The 26,674-nt window shown below is 37.6% G+C and overlaps 1 protein-coding gene across 3 annotated transcripts in view; it reads right to left on the bottom strand.

Annotated features, from left to right (window-relative positions):
• Window positions 1-25,384, bottom strand: part of LOC136038813 (uncharacterized) — a 68,268-nt gene extending 42,884 nt beyond the window's left edge. Inside the window, exons 1-2 of one of the 3 annotated variants that reach the window (XM_065722199.1) lie at window positions 25,237-25,384; window positions 8,132-8,250 (exon numbers count right to left, since the gene is read on the bottom strand). In XM_065722199.1, the coding sequence (XP_065578271.1) occupies window positions 8,132-8,236 (105 nt within the window). In that variant the 5' untranslated portion in view covers window positions 8,237-8,250; window positions 25,237-25,384. The remainder of the gene's footprint in view (window positions 1-8,131; window positions 8,251-25,236) is intronic. The other 2 variants (XM_065722200.1, XM_065722201.1) reach the window with 2 other exon arrangements.
• Window positions 25,385-26,674: the final 1,290 nt, after the last annotated feature.

The following is a 26,674-nucleotide window of genomic DNA, read 5'->3' on the forward strand; positions in this document are numbered from 1 at the left end:
TTGATTTTTCTAAGTTTGTAAAAACAAAATTGGACAGATTTTCTTCTTTAATTAAGGGTTAAGAAGGACTTACTCCATTTTCCGATGTACATTTTATTCATCTTTTTCACTTTACAGTTTCTTTAATTCTTTCCCTTCTTTAAGTTTTCGTAATCAAACAGTTCGTGGTAACGAACTGTAGTAAGGAGCGACCCGGCTCAATAGTAAACGAAACTCTAAAAAACGGAAACTCTATTTTGATACTAATAGATACATCAAAAGAATCGGACTTTTATGCTGATTATAAATATATAAGTTTCATCAAATTTAGTCGTACTCATCAAAAGTTACGAGCCTGAGAAAATGTGCCTTGTTTTGGAAAATAGGGGGAAACACCCCCTAAAAGTCATAGGATCTTAACAAAAATCACACCATTGCATTCAGCGTATCAGAGAACCCTACTGTAGAAGTTTCACGCTCCTATCTACAAAAACGTGGAACTTTGTAATTTTTGCTAGAAGACCGATCATGGGTGTGTGTTTATTTGTTTGTTTGTGTTTTGTTTTTGTTTTTCCCAGGGGTGATCGTATCGACCAAGTGGTCGTTGAATGTCGCGAGAGGGCTCATTCTAACAGAAATTAAAAGTTCTAGTGCCCTTTTTAAGTGACAAAATTACGTGGGAGGATCCTCCCATGGAGGAATTTGTCATGGGAGAAGAGAAATTCCATGAAGGGGGCGAAGGATTTTCTAGCATTATTTTTAAAAAAACAATGAAAAAATAAATATGAAAAAGTTTTTTCAACTGAAAGCAAGGACCAGCATTAAAACTTAAAACGAATAGAGATTATTACGCATATGGGGGGTTCATCTCCTCCTAAATACCTCGCTCTTTACGCTAAAGTCTTTTTAGTAATTTCAAATATTTATTCTACAGCCTTTGTGATTCAGGGGTCATTCTTAAAGAATTTTGACAAAATTAAAGCTTTAGTGTAAAGAGCAAGGTATTAACGAGGGGGAAAACCTCCTCATATACATAATAAAAATATACGATATAGAAGTTCGTTACGTAAGTTAAATTGTAAGTTGCGTATATTTTTTACTAATAAAAACGTTCATTAAAAATTAAAAATTCTAGTTGCCTTTTTAAGTAACCGAAAAATTGGAGGGCAACTAGGCCTCCTCCCCCACCCTTTTTCTCAAAATCGTCTGATCAAAACTAAGAGAAAGCCATTTAGCAAAAAAAAATTAATGCGCAAATTTCGTTTTAATTATTCATTTGCGGAGGATGGAAATTATTCATTTCCAAAATAAAACATGCACTAATTCAAAGAAATTTAATTCAGAAATGAAAAAAAAGCTTTTTAACTGAAAGTAAGGAGCAACATTAAAAGTTAAAACGAACAGAAATTACTCCGTGTATGAAAGGAGCTGTTCCCTCCTCAACGCTCCGCTCTTTACGCTAAAGTTATTTACTGTTTTATAAAGTAGAACTGAGAGAAAGAGTCAAACTTTAGCGTAAAGAGCAGGGCATTGAGGAGGGAATAGCCCCTTCCATACACGGAGTAATTTCTGTTCGTTTTAAGTTTTGATGTCGCTCCTTACTTTCAGTAAAAAAAAACTTGTTTTTTTATTTAATCTTCACAAAAGCGGAAAACTATAGCCCTTGTCCGCATATCAGCTGTGCAAGAGACTTAAGAAAAAAAAATCTTAAGTCCCTTAAAGGGACTTAAGATAAATTCTGCAATAGCCAATAAACTTTCCTGGGTTTTATCAAATTTCTTTAGAAGAATCAAAACCATAGAATAACAGTAGAAAAGAGAAAAATTAAGAAGATTTAGACACATCATAAAGACAGGAGCCAAAAAAAAGTCAGAGACAGGTCGAGCACCTGTCTCTGGTTTCTCCGGATTTCTCCAGGTACCCATTTAGAGCCGGGTCGACTCTGGGTGACATTATTGACCCCTGTTCCAAAATAAATAGCCAGCGGCACCAGGATTCGAACCCTTGACCTCAGGATTAATTGTATGAGGGATATTTAATAATAAATACGGTCGTGCTAAAACAAATTACATTGTAAATAATACATCACTATCTGTTCCATAGTGAAAATGGAACCAAAATTTGAGAATGGGAAATGAATAGATTCACCAACGCCCATCTCAGGAATTTGATATCAAGCAAAATATGTGTATCTTTCACTATTAGAAGCATAAATTGATGATAAAAAAATGATGAAAATTTCGACATTTCATTATTGTCAATCCGTTTTATTTTTGTTAATATATTTTGTTTTGCCTTTTAGTGCTTGTTTCCTCCACCCGTTTTTGTCTGAAGATATTTATGTGAATTTATGCTTCTCTTCAGTTATGTATTTATTAAGCTAATACATTGACCTCTGCTCTCCGTTGGCTAGAGTTGAAATTTTAACTATTTTCACTAATAAAAATTATTAATAACGCCAAAGCTCTATACACAAAAAAAACTCTAGGTTCAATTAAAAAAGAACAAGCGTCATATGAATTATTTTAGGTAAGATACTTTGAATGAAAACAACCCCAATAAGCCTTATCTGTTCAGTCACTTTATATGACAGAGACAAGCTAATCAAGGCCTTTTCCCAGCACAAATAGGTACTGGCAAAAGGAGGATAAGGGGCGTCTGTTTATCAATTTATTTCCATTATAAAGTGGTATTTAACAGGTCCGTTAGTTGCGATTTGTCTTTAATCATAAAAGGAAACCCTAGTAAACCTGGAAGAGAGCTACAGAGGAAACTTAAAATAGAACAGACGCCATGAGTGGTCCATAAGACACTTTAAATAGCGAATGCACTTTGAAAAATAATTACAAATTGTAACTGCCATCTATGTCATTTAATTTAAGCACAAAAACAGATGGATTTTAAAATGATCAGCCTCGGTATTTTTACATGTTTACCTTGTAGTACGCCAGAAAATCGTGGCACATCTACCACCAGTACAAAAATAATAGCAGTAGTACCAACTTAAAAACAAAAACTTACCACGTTAATTTAAATGGCATGCCTTCAAAGCCGCCAGAATTTGAAAACTCTTTTTATTTGCTCTCTCCTCTGCATAAAGTTATATTACTGAGATTCAATTCACAACTTCGAGCCTTTCATTACTTGTATTTTATTTTTACAGATCTCCCCCATGACTACTATGTAGGTATAAATGGCTCATCTTTACCACCAACTCAAGGCAGGCATGTAATTTTCGAACTCTGAAATTTGTCTGCAAATCTCTTTTCTTGGCTTTATTTGTTTTGTCACCAAACTAATTGATGTTTGAATCAACATTACCACAAAACTTCTAATTTCTCTTTTTTAAGGAACTGAGGGTACAGAAGATCAAAGGCAGGTCAACCAAGGGCAAAAGAGAAAAACAGACAATGCAAGCTTCCCCCTCCATTCCTGGAAGACCATATAATATTCAAAAATGACATATCTTGTAATTTCAGACAAATTTAATCCTTTTCTTTCAAAAAAAATTTGCAGGTACTTATCTGTTGTGATCCTTGAATCATTTTACATTCACCCTTTCATTTCGAATAAATACCCACATCTTAACTCTTAAGTCTATCTATGAACAAAGTTTGGCTAGTCCGCACAAGAGACCAAAAAAAATAATGTTTTGTAGTTTATTCTCCAGTACCTTTTTACAATGCCAATGATTCATTTCATAATCATGATGTTAGTTGCAATTAAAAACTAGGGCGAAAAATCTACTGACAGACTGGACCATGAGGAATTTTTTTGGTGCTTTCTGATTGTAAAATTATATCCAAAACAGGAGGAAAATAGTGGTCAACACACAATGATTACCAAATTTGTCAAAATTCGCTAAAACATATTGAACTAGAAGTACTGCCAGTAGATTAAGAGAGGAACTGGAAACTGTGACCAGTCAATCAGCCATTTCTAATTTCAGAAAACTGGGTATGGGTTGTGCCAATAAAATTGAAGGAGACTGGTTTTAATATTTTGGCTCACACACCATATTTGCAGAGCTGCTCACAAACTGGCTATCACTTTTGAATCCTTTCCATAAACATTTGCAGGGAAAATACTCTGACAAACACACCATCCAAATAACATTTGCGTATTCCTAACAACAATTCCTTTTTTTTAATAAAAAAATTGACTAGTTAGCATAGCTGATATAGTTCTTATAATATACAAATAAACACGCATCCGTGATCTGTCTTCTGGCAAAAAATGCGGAATTCCACATTTTTGTAGATAGGAGCTTGAAACTTCTACAATAGGTTCTCTGATACGCTGAATCTGATGGTGTGATTTTCGTTAAGATTGTATGACTTTTAGGGGGTGTTTCCCCCTATTTTCTAAAATGAGGCAAATTTTCTCAGGCTCGTGACTTCTGATGGGTATAACTGATCTTAATGAAACTTATACATTTAAAATCAGCATTAAAATGCGATTCTTTTGATGTAACAATTGGTATCAAAATTCCATTTTTTAGAGTTTCGGTTACTATTGAGCCGGGTCGCTCCTTATTACAGTTCGTTACCACGAACTATTTGATATATGGTTATAAAGTTTCTCGGCTTAAAAAATACAAGAATAGCCAGGGGCCATGGGGGGCAGTTGCTCCTCTATAATTTGGAGGGGAAAAGTATTATATAGCACATGCTTCTTGAATATCCGGATGTGGACCCCCCCCCCCCAATAAAAACTTTGGAGCTACACCCGGGTCGCTCCTTATTACAGTTCGTTACCACGAACTATTTGATATATGGTTATAAAGCTTCGGTTGCTATTGAGCCGGGTCGCTCCTTATTACAGTTCGTTACCACAAACTATTAGATATATGGTTATAAAGCTTCTCGGCTTAAAAAAAATACAAGAATAGCCAGGGGGCCATGGGGGGCAGTTGCTCCTCTATAATTTGGAGGGGAAAAGTATTATATAGCACATGCTTCTTGAATATCCGGATGTGAACCCCCCCCCCCCAATAAAAACTTTGGAGCTACACCCGGGTCGCTCCTTATTACAGTTCGTTACCACGAACTCTTTGATATATGGTTATAAAGCTTCTCGGCTTAAAAAAAATACAAGAATAGCCAGGGGGCCATGGGGGGGGGGGGCAGTTGCTCCTCTATAATTTGGAGGGGAAGAGTGTTATATAGCACATGCTTCTTGAATATCCGGATGTGGACCCCCCCCCCCCACAATAAAAACTTTGGAGCTACACCCGTGCCTATAGCAAGGGTTTTCCTAGTGCTTTCAACATAATTGTTTACAGCCACGTTCTTTCAACTTTTTTTCTGTAGATATTAACCAATACACTTTCCTGGCACTTAAGAATGTGTGCTCATATTCTTACCTTTGTTTGAAATTTCTCTCGGAAGTAAAGATTAGCCTAAAGCAAGGAGTAACGATAAAGTGAAAGTTCTTGTGCATCAGGGGATAGAGGGCTGTGCCATTTGTGTTTTTCGATTGTTTGTTTTTCAATTTTTTTGTGTCTCGCTTTTTTTCAACTCCATGAGAATGTTCCTGCAGCCCTAAAAACTACTCCATCTTTAATCAATGATTGGTCAACCCATCATCTTTGCAATTCAAGGAACATAATTATTCCATTGGTGAGATCTGATTTGAATCCGCTTTTTTGGAAAATTTAATGTCCAGAAGTATTTTACTTGCTAATAATTTTTCTAAATGGGGATGGACGTCTCTGGACTGAATTGGAAATTTTCATTTTGAGTTATGTTTATCTTGTGAGCAGCATCTTTTGTGGCTTGGTTTTGAAAGGTGGGCGAAAGTTTTTCATTATTTTTTTTCAATTGTTTTTTTTTTAGTGTTGTGATATATATATATATATATATATATATATATAAATATATATATATATATATATATATATATATATATATATATATATATATATATATATATATATACATATATATATATATATATATATATATATATATATACTAGCTGTTGGGGTAGCGCTTCGCGCCACCCCAACACCTAGTTGGTAGGGGCGCTTCACGCCCCCAAGCCCCCCCGCGGGCGTAAGTCGTTACGCGCCATATTAGTTACGTGCATTTGTAGTTGAGTCCCTATGTCCCACCTGTGAATATATATATATATATATATATATATATATATATATATATATATATATATATATATATATATATATATATATATATATATATATATATATATGTTTTTAACTACGTAAAACTTGCGAATATACAACATTCTTTGCTGTCCCATTGTCTGTACATATAAATAGATTGTCAGGTTTACCGACTCTTGAACATGCAACATATAATGGTCCATGGGAAAACAATCCGTATTCAGATCTATACCTCATGATTCTAATGATTGCCCTTGAGCTTTGTTGATGGTGATTGCTAATCGACCATTCCCTGTGTCGCCGTCGTCATTTATATATCCCCCTGTGCCCCTGGCGTCCCCGTTGTAGCTGTGTCCCTGTTGTCATTTATATTCCCTGTGTCCCGGTCGTCATTTGTGTACCGGTGTCCCAGTCTGTGATTTCTCTTTGAGTGTCCCTGGCGTCATTTATATTCCTTGTGTCCCGGTCATCATTTGTGTCACGGTGTCCCGGTCTGTATATACATTCGTTTTTGAATTTGTCTTTTTTTTTAGTTTTTAGTTTTTTACCTTTTTTTAGTTTTTTTAGTAATACCTCATGATTCTAATGATTGCCCTTGAGCTTTGTTGATGGTCATTGCTAATCGAACATTCCCTGTGTCCCCGTCGTCATTTATATATCCCCCTGTGCCCCCATTTTTGTATTTTTCCCCTTTTTTTCTTTTTAGTTTTTTTTAGTTTTTTTTTTTTTAGTTTTTTTTATTTTTTTTTTTAGTTTTGTTTTTCTCCTTTATTTTTCCTTTTTTTCTTTTTTTTTCTTTTTTAGTTTTTTAGTTCTTAGCTTTTTTGTAGTTTTTACCCTTTTTTTAGTTTTTTTTTTTACTTATGTCCTGGTCGTCATTTATATTCCCTGTGTCCCGGTCGTCATTTGTGTCCCGGTGCTTTGTTGATGGTGATTGCTAATCGAACATTCCTTGTGTCCCGGCTGCTTTCTCTTTGAGCGTCCCGGTCGTCATTTATACATATATCTATATATATAAAAATAAGTTGTCTGTCTGTCTGTCTGTGGATCAGGTGACGTCATGTTTCTGTGTTGACTGACGTCATGAAATTAGTTGTCGTCATTTTTGCTTTGACGGTGACGTCATTAGACCGAGACAGAGGGAATATAAGTGACGACCGGGAACCTCAAAGAGAAATTACAGACTGGGACACCCGGACACAAATCACGACCGGGACACAGGGAATATAAATGACGACCGGGACACAGGGACACAACTACAACGGGGACGCCGGGGGCAAAGGCGGGATATATAAATGACGACCGGGACACAGGGATTGTTCGAATAGAAATTACAGACCGGGACACCGGGACACAAATGACGACCGGGACACCGGGACACAGGGAATATAAATGACGACCGGGACACTCAAAGAGAAATTACAAACTGGGACACCGGGACACAAATGACGACCGGGACACAGGGAATATAAATGACGACCGGGACACAGTGACACATCATTAGAATAATGAGGTATAGATCTGAATACGGATTGTTTTTCCCATGGACAATTATATGTTGCATGTTCAAGAGTCAGTAAACCTGACAATCTATTTATATGCACAGACAATGGGACCGCGAAAAATGTTGTATATTCGCATGTTTTACGTAGTTAAAAACATATATTTATATCTATCTCTATTCACAGGTGGGACACAGGGACACAACTACAATGGCGCGTAACTAATATGGCGCGTAACGACTTACGCGCGCGGGGGGGCTTGGGGGGGCGCGAAGCGCCCCACCAACTAGGTGTTGGGGTGGCGCGAAGCGCAACCCCAACAGCTAGTATATATATATATATATATATATATATATATATATATATATATATATATATATATATATATATATATATATATATATATAGCCCCCTCCCCATCCTCCTAAGGGTCAGACGAAGATGCACCAATGATGCATATGTTCTGGTATTAGAAGATGAAATAGAAACTAAAGAGAAAAAACAAATATAACTTATCACTTACCTCAGGAGCTCCATTTCCATGAGCATGGACATAGCCTTCAACACCACTGACACTTGTAGGTATAGGACAATTCAATATTGATCTATCATCTGTTGATTCTGCCATAGTTTTTTTTTTTTCTAAAAGAAAGAACAGAATAATGTCGTGAGATGACTGCATTTAAGTAAAAAATATAAAATGTTAATTGTACATTTTAAAGTCTTACACTAACTCTTTTCTGCCCATACCTGGATTGATGGACTGATAATGTAGTTACTGCATTACAACACTGTCAAAATGGCTAAACACCTAAAGAATCCAAACTCTAGGACAAAATCCTTAAAATAACAGCTATTCTGGAATGGTAATAAACAAATCTAAAACAGAGACCATAAATCTCCCACAAAGCCCTAGTAACACAAACGGACAAAACTTGAAATCAAATGGAGATGGTAATCAGTGGAGGAATGGGCTTTCTATCTAGTTAGTTTGATTACCAACAATAACAACCATTTAAAAAACATAGAAAAGTAACAGGCCCTTACCAACTTTTAGGCCTGTTTCCCCCTATAACAAGTAAAGGCCTGCAGCTTAAAATATGACTTTTTGTTCCTTTGATTAGCACAACTGCTACCTACACATGCAAGACATGGACACTGAATGCAAACACCAACCCTAGACTTGCAGTCTTTGAAAGTAAATGCCTGTGCTGCATCACTGGTATCACCCACCTAGATAAAATTTCCTTTCTGAAGCAACTCCTTCAATACTTCAAAATCAAAGAAACTGCCCTCACAAAACTCAGATCCAGCAATTCTAGGGGCTTACCTATGTACAACAAACAGGTCAAAAATATATCTCAAATATTTACTTTTATTTATTCATTTTATTTACCTTGAATTATCTTAAATCGCATTGCCACCAAGCTAAGGTGGCAATGCTGGTGATGCCTTGCTGGTGGCAGTGTGTTAATGCTGGTGGCACCTTCCATTTAATTTTGGCCTGGTATCTACTGACTTCAGCTTTAAATGATTCTAGGGTGGCTAACTAGGGTACCTTCTCTGTAAACTCACTCCACAGTGACACAACTCTAACACAAAAAAAAAATCTTTCCGGCTCTCTTCTTTGGAACTATGGCAACCAGAATGTTTTTTTTTGTGGCCTTTAGTACACCCCGAGAGAGAATGGGTAAATAAATTTTTTACTACCCCATAGTTCACCAGAGTCATGACTACATTACATCTCTTCTTTTGGTATGTCATTATGGGCAACTATGGATTTTGTAGGTACTGTTCACATGGAGTATGTTGTAGGCTGTAGACAATTTTTATTGCCCTTCTCTTGTCACCCTTGGGGACCCTGGTATCCCTATTGTGCTAAAGGGATTCTAAACCATCCAGAACTCGAAGTGAGGGCTGACAAGAGCTTCAAGCACTTTCTTACCCACACATGGCTTTTGTGTAATGGATATATGCTTAATAAGCCATTAGGCTTGGTTAGCTTTAGCTGCCTAGGATTGTATGTGGTTATGAAACTTCAGCTCATTATCAATTATAAATCTAAGATCCTTCTCTTGAGTTACTGCTTCCTGCTGGTTGCCTCTAATATAGCAAGTGTGGGCATGGTGACTGGTGAGGGTTGTTGGGTCCAAAACACAAAACTTTCCATTTTGAACTATTAAAATGAAGTACCCAAGTAGAGGACCACATTGTTAGTCTATCTATAGACTATTTATTCTTCTTTTCAGTCTCAAAAGTGCCAAATTAGTTTAGAATTGTAAGCATACAAGGTAAGCATAATTTCAGGTTAGTTGTGCATCATTTATGTGTATGCTGATCAGGATTAGTCCAAGAATGGTTCCTTGTGGGGCACCACTGCTGACAGGAGACGGTTGAGTAGGCAATGTTACAATATTTATTCTTATGTGTGGTGTTTGATGAAATATTAATATTCAGTAATCATATTGAATGAGTTTCCAGAATCCTGTGTTGGAAAATGGGTATGCTTTATACATCAGAGCATTTTTTTTTCCTTTTTAGTACTCTGTTTACTTAATTTTCCTATTATTCATTCTCATATTTTGCATTGTCTATTTGTATAGATTGGAAAATTGCCCATTCATTAAAATTCTATCAGAGTTATCCAAAATACTGTAATTCGAGTATTGCTTTGATAAGTCAGTTAAAGACACAATAAAATGTTTACAGAGGAATACAGAATCCAACTGGAAACAATTCAGAAGAGGCCCTGCAAAATAATTCTTGGGCCAAATTACTAAAACTATGAACAAAATTTGAGCAAACTCAAGCTCCAAACCCTGGATGAAAGGAGCCATGAAATGCTGATGAAGTTTGGAGATGACATCCTGAAGTCCTCAAAACATTGAGATATCCTGCCTCCCTTTACTTGAAAGACCTAGGCATACAAAACAAAATTGGCAACTCTGACAGAGGGGAAAAATTGTTAGAATGCCTGCCTACACACTCAATGAAAATATTTTTTTATATCCTTCATGCCTACTATGTCAGGTGTTACAAAAACAGTGTCCTGAAGTCAAGGTGAAAGCTTGTTATTTGTTTTTTTGTGTGTTGTGTCTTTTTGTGCTTTTCTTTAGTGATACCCATGTTATTGCAGTGTGAGAAAGGGAATTAATAATGATTATTATTATTATGTTTATGAACAAATTATAAATCTACTGGTAGCTGGCCTTAGAAATGTCTACATATTAAAGTGTATGTTTCAAGTATCAAGGACATCAAAATAAAAATATTATTTACCCTCCTGACTCCGTTCACACCTGGTTTTCTATGTTTTTTGTTTTGCTTGCAACAAAATTATGAAGATTACAAAATTTGTTAAGTCTTGTGCAAAGCTTTACCATTGTTGCAACACTGAAGTGTGAAAAAAAGCATAAACTAATTTGGTAAGTTTGACAATACTTTTCCTTTGCAAAAATTTGAAACAAACAATACGTCAGTTCCCAGTGTTAAGACCCCCCCCCCCCATTCATTTTCATAACGAAATTATGAAGATTACAAAATTTATAAAGTCTTGTGCAAAGTTTTACCATTGTTGCAACACTGAAGTGTGACAAAAGCAAAAACTGTTTTGGCAAATTTGACAATACTTTCCCTTTGTAAAAGTTTGAAACAGATATTAAGTCAGTTCCCAGTGTTAAGACCCCCCCCCCCGAATTCATTTTCCAACTTCCCAACATATTGGAAAAATATTAAAACATATTAAAACAATTTTTGAAAATTAAATAATAATTTGTTCGAAATCATATGTATTGAGAAAACCCCAAAGGCAATTTTTTTTAAATATACTCCTTTTAAAATTTAATGATCTCTGGAATCGTTTATCTTTCAACAAATAGTTTTTCCTCAATACAGTACTTTACTTAATCCGACAAAAATTGCAGTATGTCTGTAGGACTTCTACAAAGTTTCAGAGAAATTATAGAAATAAAAGATTATCTATGGGGGTATTAGCATTAACAGAGATGAAGGGGATTTTAGGATAAACTCAATTTGTAGTAGTTTAATTAAGGAGCAGGTAAAATCTTCAACCAGTAACGATTTACATAATTGTCCTGGAACAAATGATAACCTTTGAAACAAAAGTCAGAATGAGCTCAAAGCTGGGGAACGTCAATAAACTGCAGCTAAACTAGAAAACAAACAAAAAGTCATTTAATGCATAATTCATAAATTTGTTGATTAACCTGTGAAGTTTAGTTAGGGGTGATGGACCTGGGGTTTGGTGGCCTTTTTCATTTGTTCAAGTAAATAGCCTATAGTCTTCACTTTTAAGATTCGAATCTATAAACAGAATGTTGAGAGGAGAGTGACCCATAATTTCACTATGAAAATTCACTTTGGTTTTATTATTATATTGTAACATTAGTACTGGAAGTTTTTTTTATAATGTGAGTTGTTCTTATTTTTTCTTCTTCATGTGTTTAGTTGCCGTGTTGTTTTTTGTGTGTGTGTTATTTTTGTAAACAATTTTTTTTTGTTCTTTTTGGGGGGTCTTCTGTTGAGAAAGGCTCCCAGACAAGGGGCCTAAATATTTGGAGTACTTTTTAATTGAAGTTTTGTCTTGTTGTTATTTTTTTTTCACTGCTTTGTTGAAACTAAAACCTGTTTTTTTCATGCTTAATTGTTTGTAAATAGAAAAGCAGTGTGGTCTAAGAAATTAGTTACAGGATAATTCTTTATTTGCTAGACAATGCAACTTAAGGTAAATATATCGAGAGGTTAAAAATATACAACAGAAGACAATTTTTAGTATCCAGGCTTATCTCTAACCATCCCTCTCCAAGGGTCAATGAGCTTAAACAAACTTATAATTGGACTATAAAAGTTACACATTTTTTCCAAATTCAGAATGCATTTACATTTCTATAAGTTTTTTCACTTTATTCCTCTGTTTTTCTAGATAGTATAAAGCTCCCTATCTAAGACTTTACCGAGAACTTTAGGGTACCAGTGAAGCCTCTGCTATTGTTAAGAGGCTTTCTTAAAATTACTGAAGTCTTATAGGCTTCTTATTTCGTTTTGGTGTGGCTGTGGCAGGCGCAACTGAAGCTCGCCTTATAGGAAACGACTCTTAAGACATCGGTGAAAGCTATCACCTAATCTGGTTGGGTGATCAGAGAACCAAAACTAATGGAGTCGCACTTGTGCTAGACTCTCGGACCAGGAGGTGCCTCCTTTCTTACGAACAAATATCAGACAGGATGCTAACAGCGCAAATCCAGCACAAACATGGAATATGGACCATCATTGTCTGCTACGCCCCAACAAACCAAGCCTCAGATAACTTCGAAGACCACACTGCCTTTCCATGACGAAAGTAAAACAGTTCAAAATAGGGATGAAACCTTTCAATTGACAGTGAATAGATATAAAATTATTTAACTGGATATTTCGAACACATATACACTGTTCATCATTAGCAGTAAAACTGTTTTACTTAAACCAAGCCTCAGATGAGATGAAAGATCGTTTTTACGCCCAGCTGTCTAGCATCATAGCAAAAGTATCCCCTCATGATGTTTTAACCCTTCTTGGCGACTTCAATGGCACTGTCAGAGATACAGACGTAGTTTGGAACAATGTTCTAGGACCTGTAACACCCGACTGCTTGAACGACAATGGGCTAAGGCTCCTTCAGCTGTGCAACATGCACAATCTCGTGATCACCAACACCCTTTTTCAAAGGAAAGAAGTTCACAAATATACCTGGTATAGCAATGACGGACGAACAAGAAAGATGTTAGACAACATAATCGTGTCCTGACGCTGGTGTTCCTCTACAACTAATTGCCGAATTTACAGAAGTGGAGAACTGGGAAACACCGATCACAGGCTTGTCGTCTCTAACCTTAGATAATATGAAAAAAACTTCGTTTTCTTAAAGAGTTAAAGAGGCTGCGTCCCAAAGTCGAACCTTAAAACGTACAGGAATTAGGAGAGGCAGTAGGGGGGCTGCCGCCCCCCAAACCCCCCGCTTTTAAAGACTCTTTTATACAGGTTTTTTGTTGGGGGGGACTTCATTGTTACTAATTACTAGTTTCGGCGCAATGGTTCTCCTGTCCTCTTGTGTTTAACATTTTTCGAAGTTTTTCCATTATTCATTCATTTCAATTTTTTGTTAATTAAAAGAGGGCCTTTCCGAAGCCAAGAGCGGGGGGTTAGGGGGGCGGCAGCCCCCCACAACAAAAAACCTGTATAAAAGAGTCCTTAAAAGCGGGGGGTTTTAAGGACTGTTAAAACCCCTACTGCCTCTCCTAATTCCTGTACGTTTTAAGGTTCGACTTTGGGACGCAGCCTCTTTAACTCTTTAAGAAAACGAAGTTTTTTTTCATATTATTTCTGTACGTTTTTCTACAATCCATGGTGGATGTAATTTAATAATAATTTTCCATGTTTATTTTCTCGCTTTCTGTATCAATAAATTCAAACTGACAAAATTATCTAATTTTGATAATTTTAATAGTTTAGCAGCTTAATTAAAAATTTAGCAGCTAGTGGTTTTTACCCAGCCACCTCCGGTTTATGGGCCAAGCGCGCTTCCGCTGCGCCAAGCTGCTGTTATGCTTGTTATCAAACAAGTTATTACAATAGAAAATTTCACCAACGGCTTCAATTAGGAAATCAATTTAAATGGTTCTTTTAACTTGCTTCCATCAAGCCTTACCCCCGCTTCAGTATAAATTCTTGTGAACATTCCAGTATGTAATTCTGATCACATGTTTCCATGTTTATTTTCTCCCTTTCTGTATCAATAAATTCAAACTGACAAAATTACCTAATTTTACAAATTTTAAAAAGTTAGCAGCTAGCAGTTTCGATCCACCGACCTCTAGGTTATGGGCCCAGCACGCTTCCGCTGCGCCAAGCTGCTGTTAGCGTAAGAATTTTTCAAACAAGTGATGTTATTACAAGAGAAAATTTTACCTTCAATGGGGAAATGGGTTTTTCTAAGCTAGAAAATCGGGGGGTTAAGATTTTCCGACGAAACTTTCCAGGGCAATTACTCGGAGAATTACGCGTCGAATGAGTCTTCGTACACCCAGATCCGATGTCGGCTGTGACCTGTAGGCGTCGAGAAAAAAAAAGGAGAATATGAACATTATGTGGCTATGCGTGGTTTCTGGAAAACAGGGAAGGAGTTATCGGATCGAGCTGAAATTTCGCGGATAAGCTCCTGGACCCTAGGGGACCTTGACTTGTGAATTTCAGCCCGATCGGACAACGTTAAAGGGGGGATGGGGTTGGGTGGTCGAAACTTTCGGCCAGATTTTCCCCATGAAGGAAAAGTCGGAGGGGGATGAAATTTGGCAGGTTTCTTAGTTGGAGCTCGGGCTACGAAATGCATCCCTCCCCGTCCCTCTGCGACCACTGGAACCGAAGATCGCTTAACATTGTCGTGGTTCGCCTCTTTAAAGAGGCACGAGTGTGCCTCCTTGACTACGCCTGAAAGCCCAGAAAAGTGACCACCGTCCTCCCAAATTAGACCTGAACAATCTCGCAAACTCCAACACGCGCCAGGTCTATGCTCTCTCCATCTCAAACCGTTTCGACTGTCTTGGTCAAATTTCCGAATCTGAAGAAGCATGGCAACTATTCAAGGACGGCGTATTGCTTTCGGCCGAAAGTACTATCGGTCGTTTGAAGCCCACAAAAAAGTCCTGGATATCGCAGGAAACTCTAGATATTATTGAGCAGCGTCGCAAAGCACGCCTAGCGAAGGACATGGCTACCTACAGACGTCTAAACGGCGTAAGAAATAAATTCCTCCACAGAGACAGAAAGCTGTTCACGGAGAAAAAGGCCGCTGATCTCGAGGAGGCCGCCAGAAAGGGTGACGCATGCGCTCTATACAAACACCTTCGGGATATTTACAGATGGAAAGCCATCCTCCCTGGGCCCTATCATATCTAATGATGGAAATATTATCATTGACGAGAGAGCTCAACTGTCCGCCAGGAAGGATCACTTCTCTTCACTTCTAACCCTGGACTGTGTTAGCCAGCCCGACCCTGACCTTCTTCAAGTTGCATCCAACACCCATGAGGCCTCGTGTGAAAGTGTGCACCACCCTTTCACCTCTACAGAAATCTTGAAACCTCTGAAACGGATGAAAAACAACCGAGCCCCAGGAGTCTGTGGTATCCCTGCAGAACTGCTGAAATATGGTGGGACCGTGACCCTTCTCTGGCTTCAAGTACTGTTTTCCATAGTATTTCGTACAGAATGAATTCCAAAAGACTGGCGAGCGGGTTTCATTCTGCCTCTCTGGAAACGGAAAGGCAGTCGCAGAATCTGCTCCAACTATCGTGGCATAACACTCCTCTCTGTGCCCGGGAGGCTCTTCGTTATGACCCTCCTGGACCGCTGTACCACTTTCCTCAAAAGCCAACGAAAAATCCAACAGGCTGGCTTCATGCCAGGAAGGTCCATCATGGAGCAAATATTCACAATGCGGCAGCTGATAGAAAAGACTCAAGAATTTCAACAAAAAGCATATGTTGCTTTTGTGGATTTCAAGGCTGCTTTCAATTCTGTCGACCGGCAATCACTCTGGCTCATACTGAAAACAACAGGACTACCAGCGAAGTACTGCGACCTTTTCGAGCGGCTCCACGAAGAGACTGAGAGCTGCGTGCAAGTCAATGGCAGATGCAGCTCATCTTTTGAAATCAACACAGGAGTCCGTCAGGGTTGTGCTGCTGCCCCAGAACTATTTAATTGTGTCATCGACTACATTATGACTCGGACCATAAACTGCCTTCAGTTTGGGTTGCATTACGGTGATAGAGTACTTTCAGACGCTGACTATGCCGATGACCTTGCTCTTGTCTCCGATTCACCATCGAAGCTCACAGAAGCCCTACAGATCCTTGCTGATGAAGCCTTAAAGATAGGGCTGTCTATTAATTGGCAGAGGACAAAAGTGCTGTTTGTTGAACCCCGTAGTCCTAATGGTCGGTGACAAACCAGCTGAGATTGTTGAGGAGTTTACATACCTTGGCTCTATCCTCTCAAATGATGAATCAATCCTTAAAGATCTAATGCACCGAGTTGCCAAAGCCTCAGCAGTAGTGGGAAGACTAAGTGCCCTTTGGAGGAAACCTTCTATCAGCAGTAGGACCAAAATGCGCATATACAATGCTTCGGTGAGATCCGTGCTTCTTTACGGAGCCGAAACCTGGCCAGCCACTCAGTCTGTGCTTAGTACCATAAATAAGGCCCAAACAAAACATATTCGCTGCATTGAAGGACTACGCTGGCACGATCTTGTTAGCAACGAGAACCTCCTGGCGTTAACTACTCAAACGCCCTTCTCAGTCCAACTCGCCCAACGAACACTACGCTGGTATGGACATCTCCTTCGCATGCCCCCCGTCACTCGCGCACGAACGATTTTTGACTTTGATCCCGTGCTGCACGGCGGGAAACACCCAAGAGGCCGTCCCCCAACCAGATGGAAGGACACGACAGGTGCCTTCTTAGTCATGGCAATATTCAGGAGGATATCCACATCCTTGCAAGAGACCAGTCCAAATGGAGGCACCATGTACATCAATCTCGACGCCGGAAGCATTTTGGTAGGAGCATTAAGTCAAGTAAGTCAAGTTATAGGCTTAGTTATTTCACATAATTTATCTTGGAGCACTCATAATCTACTTCACTAGGTCCACCTTATATCTGAAATCTAAATTTGCCATCAATTGAATCGCCTAGGGAATTAATTGTCTTGAATAAGTAGGCTAGGCTATTTGAATGATAGGCTATAGCTAATTTGTTATTATGTCCTAGTTTTTAAATCAAAAGAAGCCATGCCTAGTATATTGCAGAAGCTAATTCAATCAAGAGCTCATATGGCACTAGTGACAAGGTTGGAAGAGTCAAGAGCTCATATGGTATGAGCTTTAGAAAAATTTTAAGAATCAATAGATTGATTTAAAAGGAAAAATCAGAGGCTTAAAGCCGGTCGGGATTTAAATCAAGAGCTCTGAGACACGAGATCCTTCTAAATATCAAATTTCATTGAGATCTGATCACTCACTTATAAGTTAAAAATACCTATTTTTTCTAATTTTTCCTCTCCCTCCAGCCCCCCAGATGGTCGCATCGGGGAAAAAGACTTTATCAAGTCAATTTATGCAGATCCCCGACATGCCTACCAATTTTTACCATTGTAGCACGTTCAGAAGCACCAAACTCGCCAAAGCACTGCCCCCCCTAACTCCCCCAGAGAGAGCGGATTCGGTACGGTTACGTCAATCAAGTATCTACAACATTTGCTTATTCTTCCAACCAAGTTTCATCCCAATCTCTCCACTCTAAGCATTTTCCGAGATTTCCGGTTTCCCCCTCCAACTCCCCTCCATGTTACCAGATCTGGTCAGGACTCAAAATAAGAGTTTTGAGACATGAGTTCCTTCTAAGTATGACATTTCATTTGGATCTGGTCACCCGTTCTTAAGTTAAAAATACCTCAATTTTTCTAATTTTTCTGAATTAACAACCCCCCAAAGAGAGCGGATTCAGTCCAGTTATGTCAATCATGTATCTAGGACTTGTGCTTATTCTTCCCACCAAGTTTCTTCCCAATTCCTCCACCCTAAGCGTTTTCCAAGATTTCCTAGTTCCCCCTCCAACTCCCCCAATATCACCAGATACGGTCGGGATTTAAAATAAGAGCTCTGAGACACGAAGTCAGAAGCACCAAACTCGCCAAAGCACAGGAAATCTCCCCCCAACTCCCCCAAAGAGAGCGGATCTGTTCCAATTATGTCAATCATGTATCTAGGTCTTTTGCTTATTCATCTCATCAAGTTTTATCCTGGTCTCTCCACTCAAAGCGTTTTCCAAGATTTCTGTTTCCCCCCTCCAACCCTCTTGTCCCTAGATTCGATTAGAATTGAAAATGGAGCATCTCAGACATAAGATCGTTCTATATATAAAGTTTCATTAAGATCTGATCACCCATTCAGAAGATAAAGAAAGCTCAATTTTCCCATTTTCCAAGATTTTCGGTTTCCCCCTCCAACTCCCCCCCCCAATGTTACCAGAGCTGGTCAAGATTTAAAATAAGAGCTTTGAAGCACAAGATCCTTCTAAATACCAAATTCATTAAGATCTGATCACCTGTTTGTAAGTTGGAAATGCCTAGTTTTTCTAATTTTTCTTAATTACCCCCCCCCAACTCCCTCAAAGAGAGCTGATCTAGTCTAGTTATGTCAGTCAAGTATCTTGGACTTATGCTTATTCTTCCCACCAAGTTTCATCCTGATCTCTCCAGTCTAAGTATTTTCCAAGATTTCCGGTCCCCCCCCCCCAATGACACTGAATCAGGTCAGGATTTAAAATAAGACATTTGAGTTACAAGGTCCTTCTAAATATGAAATTTCATTAAGATCCAATCACTCCTTTGTAAGTTAAAAATACCTCATTTTTTCTAATTTTTCAGAATTAACCCTCCCCCCTGAAGAGAGTGGATCCGTTCTAGTTATGTCAATAATGTATCTAGGACTCGTGCTTATTTTTCCCACCAAGTTTCATCCTGATCCCTCCATTCTAACCATTTTCCAAGATTTTAGGTTTCCACAGCACCTTCTTCACACAATACACACAATATCCTTCTAAATGTCACATTTTATTAAGATCCAATCAACTTATTTGCAAGTTAAAAATACCTCATTTTTTCTGAATTTTTCCGATTTACCGTCCCCCACTCCTCCCCCTAGACGGTTGAATCAGGGAAACGACTATTTCTAATATATTTTTGTCTGGTCCCTGATAAGCCTGCCAAATTTCATTGTCCTAGCTTATCTGGAAGTGCCTAAACTAGCAAAACCAGGACAGACAGACCAACAGAATTTGCAATCACTATATGTCAATTGGTAAATACCAAGTGCCATAAAAAACCAGAGCTAAGAGCTCATATGGCACTTGTGACGAGGCCAGAAGAGCTAAGAGCCAAGAGCTCATATGGTATGAGCTCTAACAAAATTCTAAGAATCAATAGATTGATTTAAAATGAAAAGCAGAGGCTTAATGCCGGTCGGGATTTAAAATAAGAGCTATGAGTCACAGTGTCCTTCTAAATATCAAAATTCATTAAGATCCGATCACCCACTCGGTAAGTTATAAATACCTAATTTTTCTAACTTACCCTCTCCCTTTAGCCCCCCAGATGGTCGAATCTAGGAAAACGACTTAATCAAGTCAATTTGTGCAGCTCCCTGACATGCCTACCAATTTTCATCGTCCTAGCACGTCCAGAAGCACCAAACTCGCCAAATCAATGAACCTCTCCCCCCAACTCCCCCAAAGAGAGCGAATCCAGTACGGTTACGTCAATCACGTATCAAGGACATTTGCTTATTCTATCCACCAAGCTTCATCCCGATTCCTCCACTCCAAGTGTTTTCTAAGATTTCCCCCTCCAACTCCTCCCAATGTCAAAAGATCTGGTCAGGATTTGAAATAAGAGCTCTGAGACATGAATTCCTTCTAAATATCAAATTTCATTAAGATCCGATCGCCTATTCGTAGGATAAAAATACCCGAATTTTCACGTTTTCCAAGAATTCCAGTTTCCCCTCCAACTCCCCCCAATGTCACAGGATCTGGTCGGAATTTAAAATTAGAGCTTTAAAGCACAAGATCCTTCTAAATATCAAGTTTCATTAATATCTGGTCACCCTTTCGAAAGTTACAAATACCTCAATTTTCAAGATTACCCTCCCCCCACCCCTACTTCACCAAAGAGAGCATATCCAGTCCAGATATGTCAGTCACGTATCTTAGACAGGTTTTTATTCTTCCCATCCAGTTTCATCCTGATCTCTCCGCTTTAAGTATTTTCTAAGATTTCCGGCCCCCCAACCGCCCACCCCCCAATGATGCTGGATCCGGTCGAGATTTAAAATAAGGGATCTGAGTTACGAGGTCCTTCTAAATATGAAGTTTCATGAAGATCCGATCACTCCTTCGTAAGTTAAAAATCCGTCATTTTTTCTAATTTTTCAGAATTACCCCCCCCCCCCCCAATAGAACGGATCCGTTCCAATTATGTAAATCACGTATATAAGACTTCTGCTTGTTTTTTCCCACCAAGTTTCATCCCAATCTCTCCAATCTAAGCGTTTTCTATGATTTTAGGTTCCCCCACCCCAAACTCCCCCCATTATCACCAGATCCGACCGGGATTTAAAATAAGAGCTTTGAGACACAATATCCTTCTAAATATCAAATTTCATTGAGATCTGATCACCCGTTTGTAAGTTACTAATAACTCATTTTTTTCTAATTTTTCAGAATTAACACCCCCCCCCAACTACCCCAAAGAGAGCAGATCCGTTCCGATTATGTCAATCATGTATCTAGGACTTGTGCTTATTCTTCCCACTAAGTTTCATCCCAATCCCTCCACTCTAAGTGTTTTCCAAGATTTTAGGTTCCCCCCTCCCAACTCCCCCCCCAATGTCACCGGTTCCGGTCGGGATTGAAAATAAAAGCTCTGAGACACGATATCCTTCTAAATATCAAATTTCATTGAGATCTGATCACCTGTTCATAAGTTAAAATATCTCATTTTTTCTAATATTTCAGAATTAACACCCCCCCCCCCCCAACTACCCCAAAGAGAGCGGATCCGTTCCTATTATGTCAATCATGTATCTAGGACGTGTGCTTATTTTTCCCACCAAGTTTCATCTTGATCCCTCCACTCTGTGTTTTCCAAGATTTTAGGTTCCCCCTCCCAACTCCCCCCCCCCAATGTCACCAGATCCGGTCAGGATTTAAAACAACAGCTCTGAGACACGATATCCTTCCAAACATCAAATTTCATTAAGATGTGATTAACTGTTTGTAAGTTAAAAATACTTCAATTTTTCTATTTTTCCTGAATTAACAGGCCCCCACTCCCCCTCACCAGATGGTCAAGTCGGGAAAACGACTATTTCTAATTTAATCTGGTCTGGTCCCTGATACGCCTGCCAAATTTCATCGTCCTAGCTTACCTGGAAGTGCCTAAAGTAGCAAAACCAGGACCAACAGACTGACAGAATTTGTGATTGCTATTTGTCACTTGGTTAATACCAAATGCCATAAAAATCTGATTGAGACCTATCAATATTACCAAAGCCACATCACCCATATTAGAAGTATTGGTAAATTATCCAATTGATTCACTAATGAAATAGCTAAGAAACAGACATGCCTTTAGAATTGGAATTTCATCCTGAATTTCACCAATTATTACCTTAAATTGCAGCTTGGAGTAATATAAGGGTTTTTCCTTCTGAAGCTCCAAAGCCGATGATTGAAATTGTTTTTATTGTTCTTTAGTGACCAGGCTCAGTTGGATCATCAGCAGCTTCCTAGTCAAGTTTCCACTCCCTCAAGGACTACTCAAAATCTGGTCTTCATTTGAAAATGCCAACAGATTCAGCAGTCATGTGTCTTTAGAGAGTTTATTCTAATTATCTTAAATTGCATCTTCTAGCAATTAAGGTTGAAGAGCCTGTAGATGTTGCCAGGCAACATAGAATCAATATTCATGCAGCAGTTGATAATCAGATCTGTTTAAATATATATAGAGCAATTTGGTTCAATTGTTGGGTGTTACTAGATGTATTGCTTGCCTGGTGCATTTGAGGGCTATTATACTCTGCTGGATGATACTATTTCATCCAACTGCATCTTCCATGACTTCCCAGTCCAATCTTGGTCAACCCCAATCTTGAAGCTGTCAACTGACCTGGCAGACATTGTAGATTTGCTGAGTGAGTTCTACAGTCAAACAATGTGATTGGTTAAAAAGTTCAGCTTCTCATGCTTTCTGCAAAAAATTTTATGTAGTTTTTTGGGGTTTCTTCATGTTTTGGTGTATTCAATGTGATTGAAAATGGGCTTAATAGTATCACTGGTTATCATCTTAAATGCTAGGATGACATCTCTATTTCTATGGTATGTTAGGGTTGGAAGGTCATGTTTTATTAGTTGCTGCTTGTTGGAGATTTGTTTTTTGGAAAAAGGGAGCTTTTTTGCTCTACACTACACCTTCTCAAGTATCTCCATGTCACATTTAAAGTGCAGGTTGGCAACTGACATGCCAAACTCAAGATGGGGACAAACAAATGCTGTGTATAGCTTCTTGATTACTCTTAGTTGGCAACTTGTGACTGGGTACTTGATCAAACCAAGGACCTTGTTTGCCTTAGCTACTTGGTTCCAACAGTGACTATGAAATTTAAGTCTATTGTCAATGATTACCCCAAGATCATGCTTTTCCTCAGCACTCTGAATGGGCATATTGGCACCTGCAGAGTCAAAACATGTAATAAATATGGTAAGGGTTGTTTTGACCAAGTGAAGGATTTTGTATTTGCATGAATTGAATGCAATGTTGACAATTTGTGAGGAAAAGAATTAAGTGTATTAAGATAGACTGCTTTACAGTTTCAGCCATTGACCTTGGGTTCTTAAATTAGAATGAACAGCAGGAGATAAAACTAGAATCTTATTGGCCTTCATTAGCTTGTAGGTTAGAATGACATCAGCTTTTCTTTTCCTGTAGACCTATTCAAGTGTCTAAGATAACATTCATTTGTTTTGGAAATGAGCTTTATCCCCCTCCCCCTTAATATACACATTTATACCCAGAATTGTACATAAGCAACAAATTCTTGTAAAACTTTATTTTCACCACAAGCTGAATGACCTTCATTCATCACAGTGAGTGTGTAAATTGGGCAGGGTTTTGAAGCTAAGGGAAAAGTTGGGGTTGTACAATATGAATGAAATTATATTTAAATACTAATTCCAGTCATCACTGGTAATTGCTGTATAGCAGTAAGTCAAAAGATAATTAAAAAACTCATGCTTCCATTAATGCTAATATCTAAGATGGTTCATTTTTACTTTCAAGTTTAAATTAGCTATCTGTTTCTGAACATTTGCAATAGTAACTATTGTGACATCAGCCTGTGGCAAACTTTGAACTGGCAAATCAGAGCAATTAGTTAAATATTACAAAAGGTAGGCAGTGCAATGTCCGATTTTGCTTACAGGTAACATTACCTAGGCTATAGAGCAAAGTATATTAGTCCATGAGCCCCACAGGCAGCAGTGTGAGGTCTGATTGGTTAAGCCTTGTTTGTTATGGTCATGATTTTTCATCATTACAACCTTATTTTCCCCAGAAATTGCAGTTAGTGAAGGTCAAGCTTCTGTGGTGTTAAAAGTTTGAAGAGAGGATATTTTAGTTTTTTTGTGAGTTTTTCATGGCAAATTATGACAGTTCATATAACTGAATTACCAATAAAATGAATATACCACTTGATGCCATTTTTATTTTCTTTACAAATATAATAATTGTTTCTACTGCAAATTCAAATTTAAGCACTTTTTAAGCTCTTAAAAATAACAAATTTTCAAAAATTATGACAGTTTATATAACTGACTTACCAATAAAGTGAACATACCACTCAATGCTTTTTTTAATGTTCTTTATGAACATAACAATTACTTTTAGCACAAACTCAAATTCACGTACTTTTTGAGCTCTTAAAAATGACAAATTTTCAATTAAAGTATAAGTTGTTGCTCATTTTCCATGAATAATACTATGTTTTCTCAGCACCATCTTTTCTTGGCCCTTTTCAAAAAAATAATCCTGTATTTTTTTAGTCCTAAAATTATTTATAAGGTTAGATTAGGTTAAAAAGTGCTTAAATTTGAATTTGTGGTAGGAGTGATTAATATATTTATAAAGAACATAAAAAAGGCATCAAGTGATATGTTCACTTTATTGGTAAGTCAGTTATATGAACTGTCATAAATTTATCTATTTTTCTTTCTTTTTTTTGAGTCACTGTAGCCTATATAGGCTAGCTAGATTCTGATCATTGCATATGGTTTTTGTGTCATTATTCATTCATATTGCCCAACCCCAACATTTCTCTCAGCTTCAAAACCCTGCCCATTTTACACATTTTTAGTTTCATTGAAGAGGATTTTTGGAAAGCTAAAAAATGGATGCACTTCTGTAATAATGACAAAGAAACAATATGCAATCATGAGAATCTTGCTATATGCAGCAATATACATTTTTAAAACCTTGTCACAAAAGTAAAGCTTTATCCAAATTTTTCATTATTTTTAGGTTACTAACTGTTAAAACAATTTGTAGAAAAGAGTGACTTAAGAGAATTTAGTGCATATACACAACCCAGGGCAGCCTATACATTTTCACATTGGGTTGGGGTAAAGTTCATGTCCAAAACAAATAAATGTTATATTTGGATTCATGGTAAAATTCTAATTCTAAAGGCTATGTATATTTCTGAGCTAGGCTGTCTTACTTCTGAATTAATTAGAAATTTACTAAGGTTTTGGTTAATTTTTAGTCAGTCTGGTGAAGGTGGCAAATCCAGCCCCCCTACCTACTGGGAACCGAAAGGATTTCAAAGACACAGTTTCTACAATTGGAAAGTCTTGGCAACTTTTAGCCTTGGGCTATAGGCTAGAAATGATTTTATTACCAAGTAACTTCAGATACCAGGCCTAGGTAACCTAAAAACCATCATTTAAAATCACCTCGAATTAGTTTATCTGAACCGGAACATAATCAGCAGCAATGTCAATGGACAAAAATAATAAATTATCTTGTGAACTCAAAAACGAAAAATTAAAAACAAACTGCTATAATTTTAGTACCACCTTTTTCACTCGTCCGTTGTGTAATGACAAAATTCACCGCTAGGTGTTTGGCGGCCACACAAAATGGCGCCCGCTAGTAGCCTAGGCCAATTTGGAGTCTCTTGTCTTGTTTGATGTATCTTCCTTAGAGATTATGAATGACGAAATTATTATTTCCTTATTTTTCAATCATTCTATATAGAAACGATGAGTTTGCAGTCCAAACAATATTTACTATGACGGTTATCTTGAAGAATGAATTATTTCTATTGGATAAACGGAGTAAACAGACGCCTATGTTCAAATCCATGAGACACCGTTTGGACGAGACATTTTATTATATTGGAATCAAGCAACTGATAATAGCACAGTTTAAACCAGAAAATTTCAAATAGCTCGTATCTAAAAGAAAAATACAGGTTAAATTTTAATCATAAATATCCATGAAGGATCAGGGACTTCCTCTGCTAACATCATTCACTACTTCACCTCCTAATACTACTATATTTTCCGGTATGATGTATAGTACAACTCAATACTTTATTTTTAGTAATCTAAATTACATCCAGGCTAATCCTGAGATTATACATGAAAAAAGGATGATCTGGTATCTGCTGCCCTCTTAAAGTCATGTCCATTCTGTGCAGTCCATCTGTACAAAATTGACTGCACTTTACCGTCATAAAAAAGTAATGAATCTCAAAGTTGTACGTTTTGTACTGAAAATATTTTGCTAGTAATTGATATATGTCCTAGTTATAGCTCTACAGGCCGAGATCGAATAGGTAAGGGGTCTGACTGGAATTTATTTGCAGGACCTATCTATATGTTAAATATTTGAATAAAATTCAAACTCAGTATATATACAAATATATTAAATGTGATGGATTATCAGATAGGGTAACTTCTCTATAAATAAAAAGAAATAAGATTGTCCAAAATACAAAAACGCTTATTGAATATAAATTTATATCTCCGAATAAGAATACATCAATTTACAAGTTTTTAAGTTTTTGTTCTGTAAATTCTTCTAAAATTGTTTGAAAATCTAATTTTCTTGCGTCTTCACGTTCAATCGTCACAATTGCTAAACTATTTAATCTATCCTGATTCATTGTCGATCTCAGATAGTTTTTTTTATAAGTTTTAGCCTGTAAAATTATCTCTCTCCAGAAAAAAACGCTTGCTGGAACTGTTAAGAATATTCGGAAAGCAGTAAACAAGCTCTTGCCCCCTTGTTGCATTTTCGTGAATCGTCACCACTGAACTTAAAGGTATACTTGAGCCAAGTAAAAAATTCTATGGATTATATCATAGACCAAAATCTGCTATCCGA

The sequence above is a fragment of the Artemia franciscana genome, chromosome 18, assembly GCF_032884065.1.
Source record: "Artemia franciscana chromosome 18, ASM3288406v1, whole genome shotgun sequence".
NCBI lineage: Eukaryota > Metazoa > Arthropoda > Branchiopoda > Anostraca > Artemiidae > Artemia > Artemia franciscana.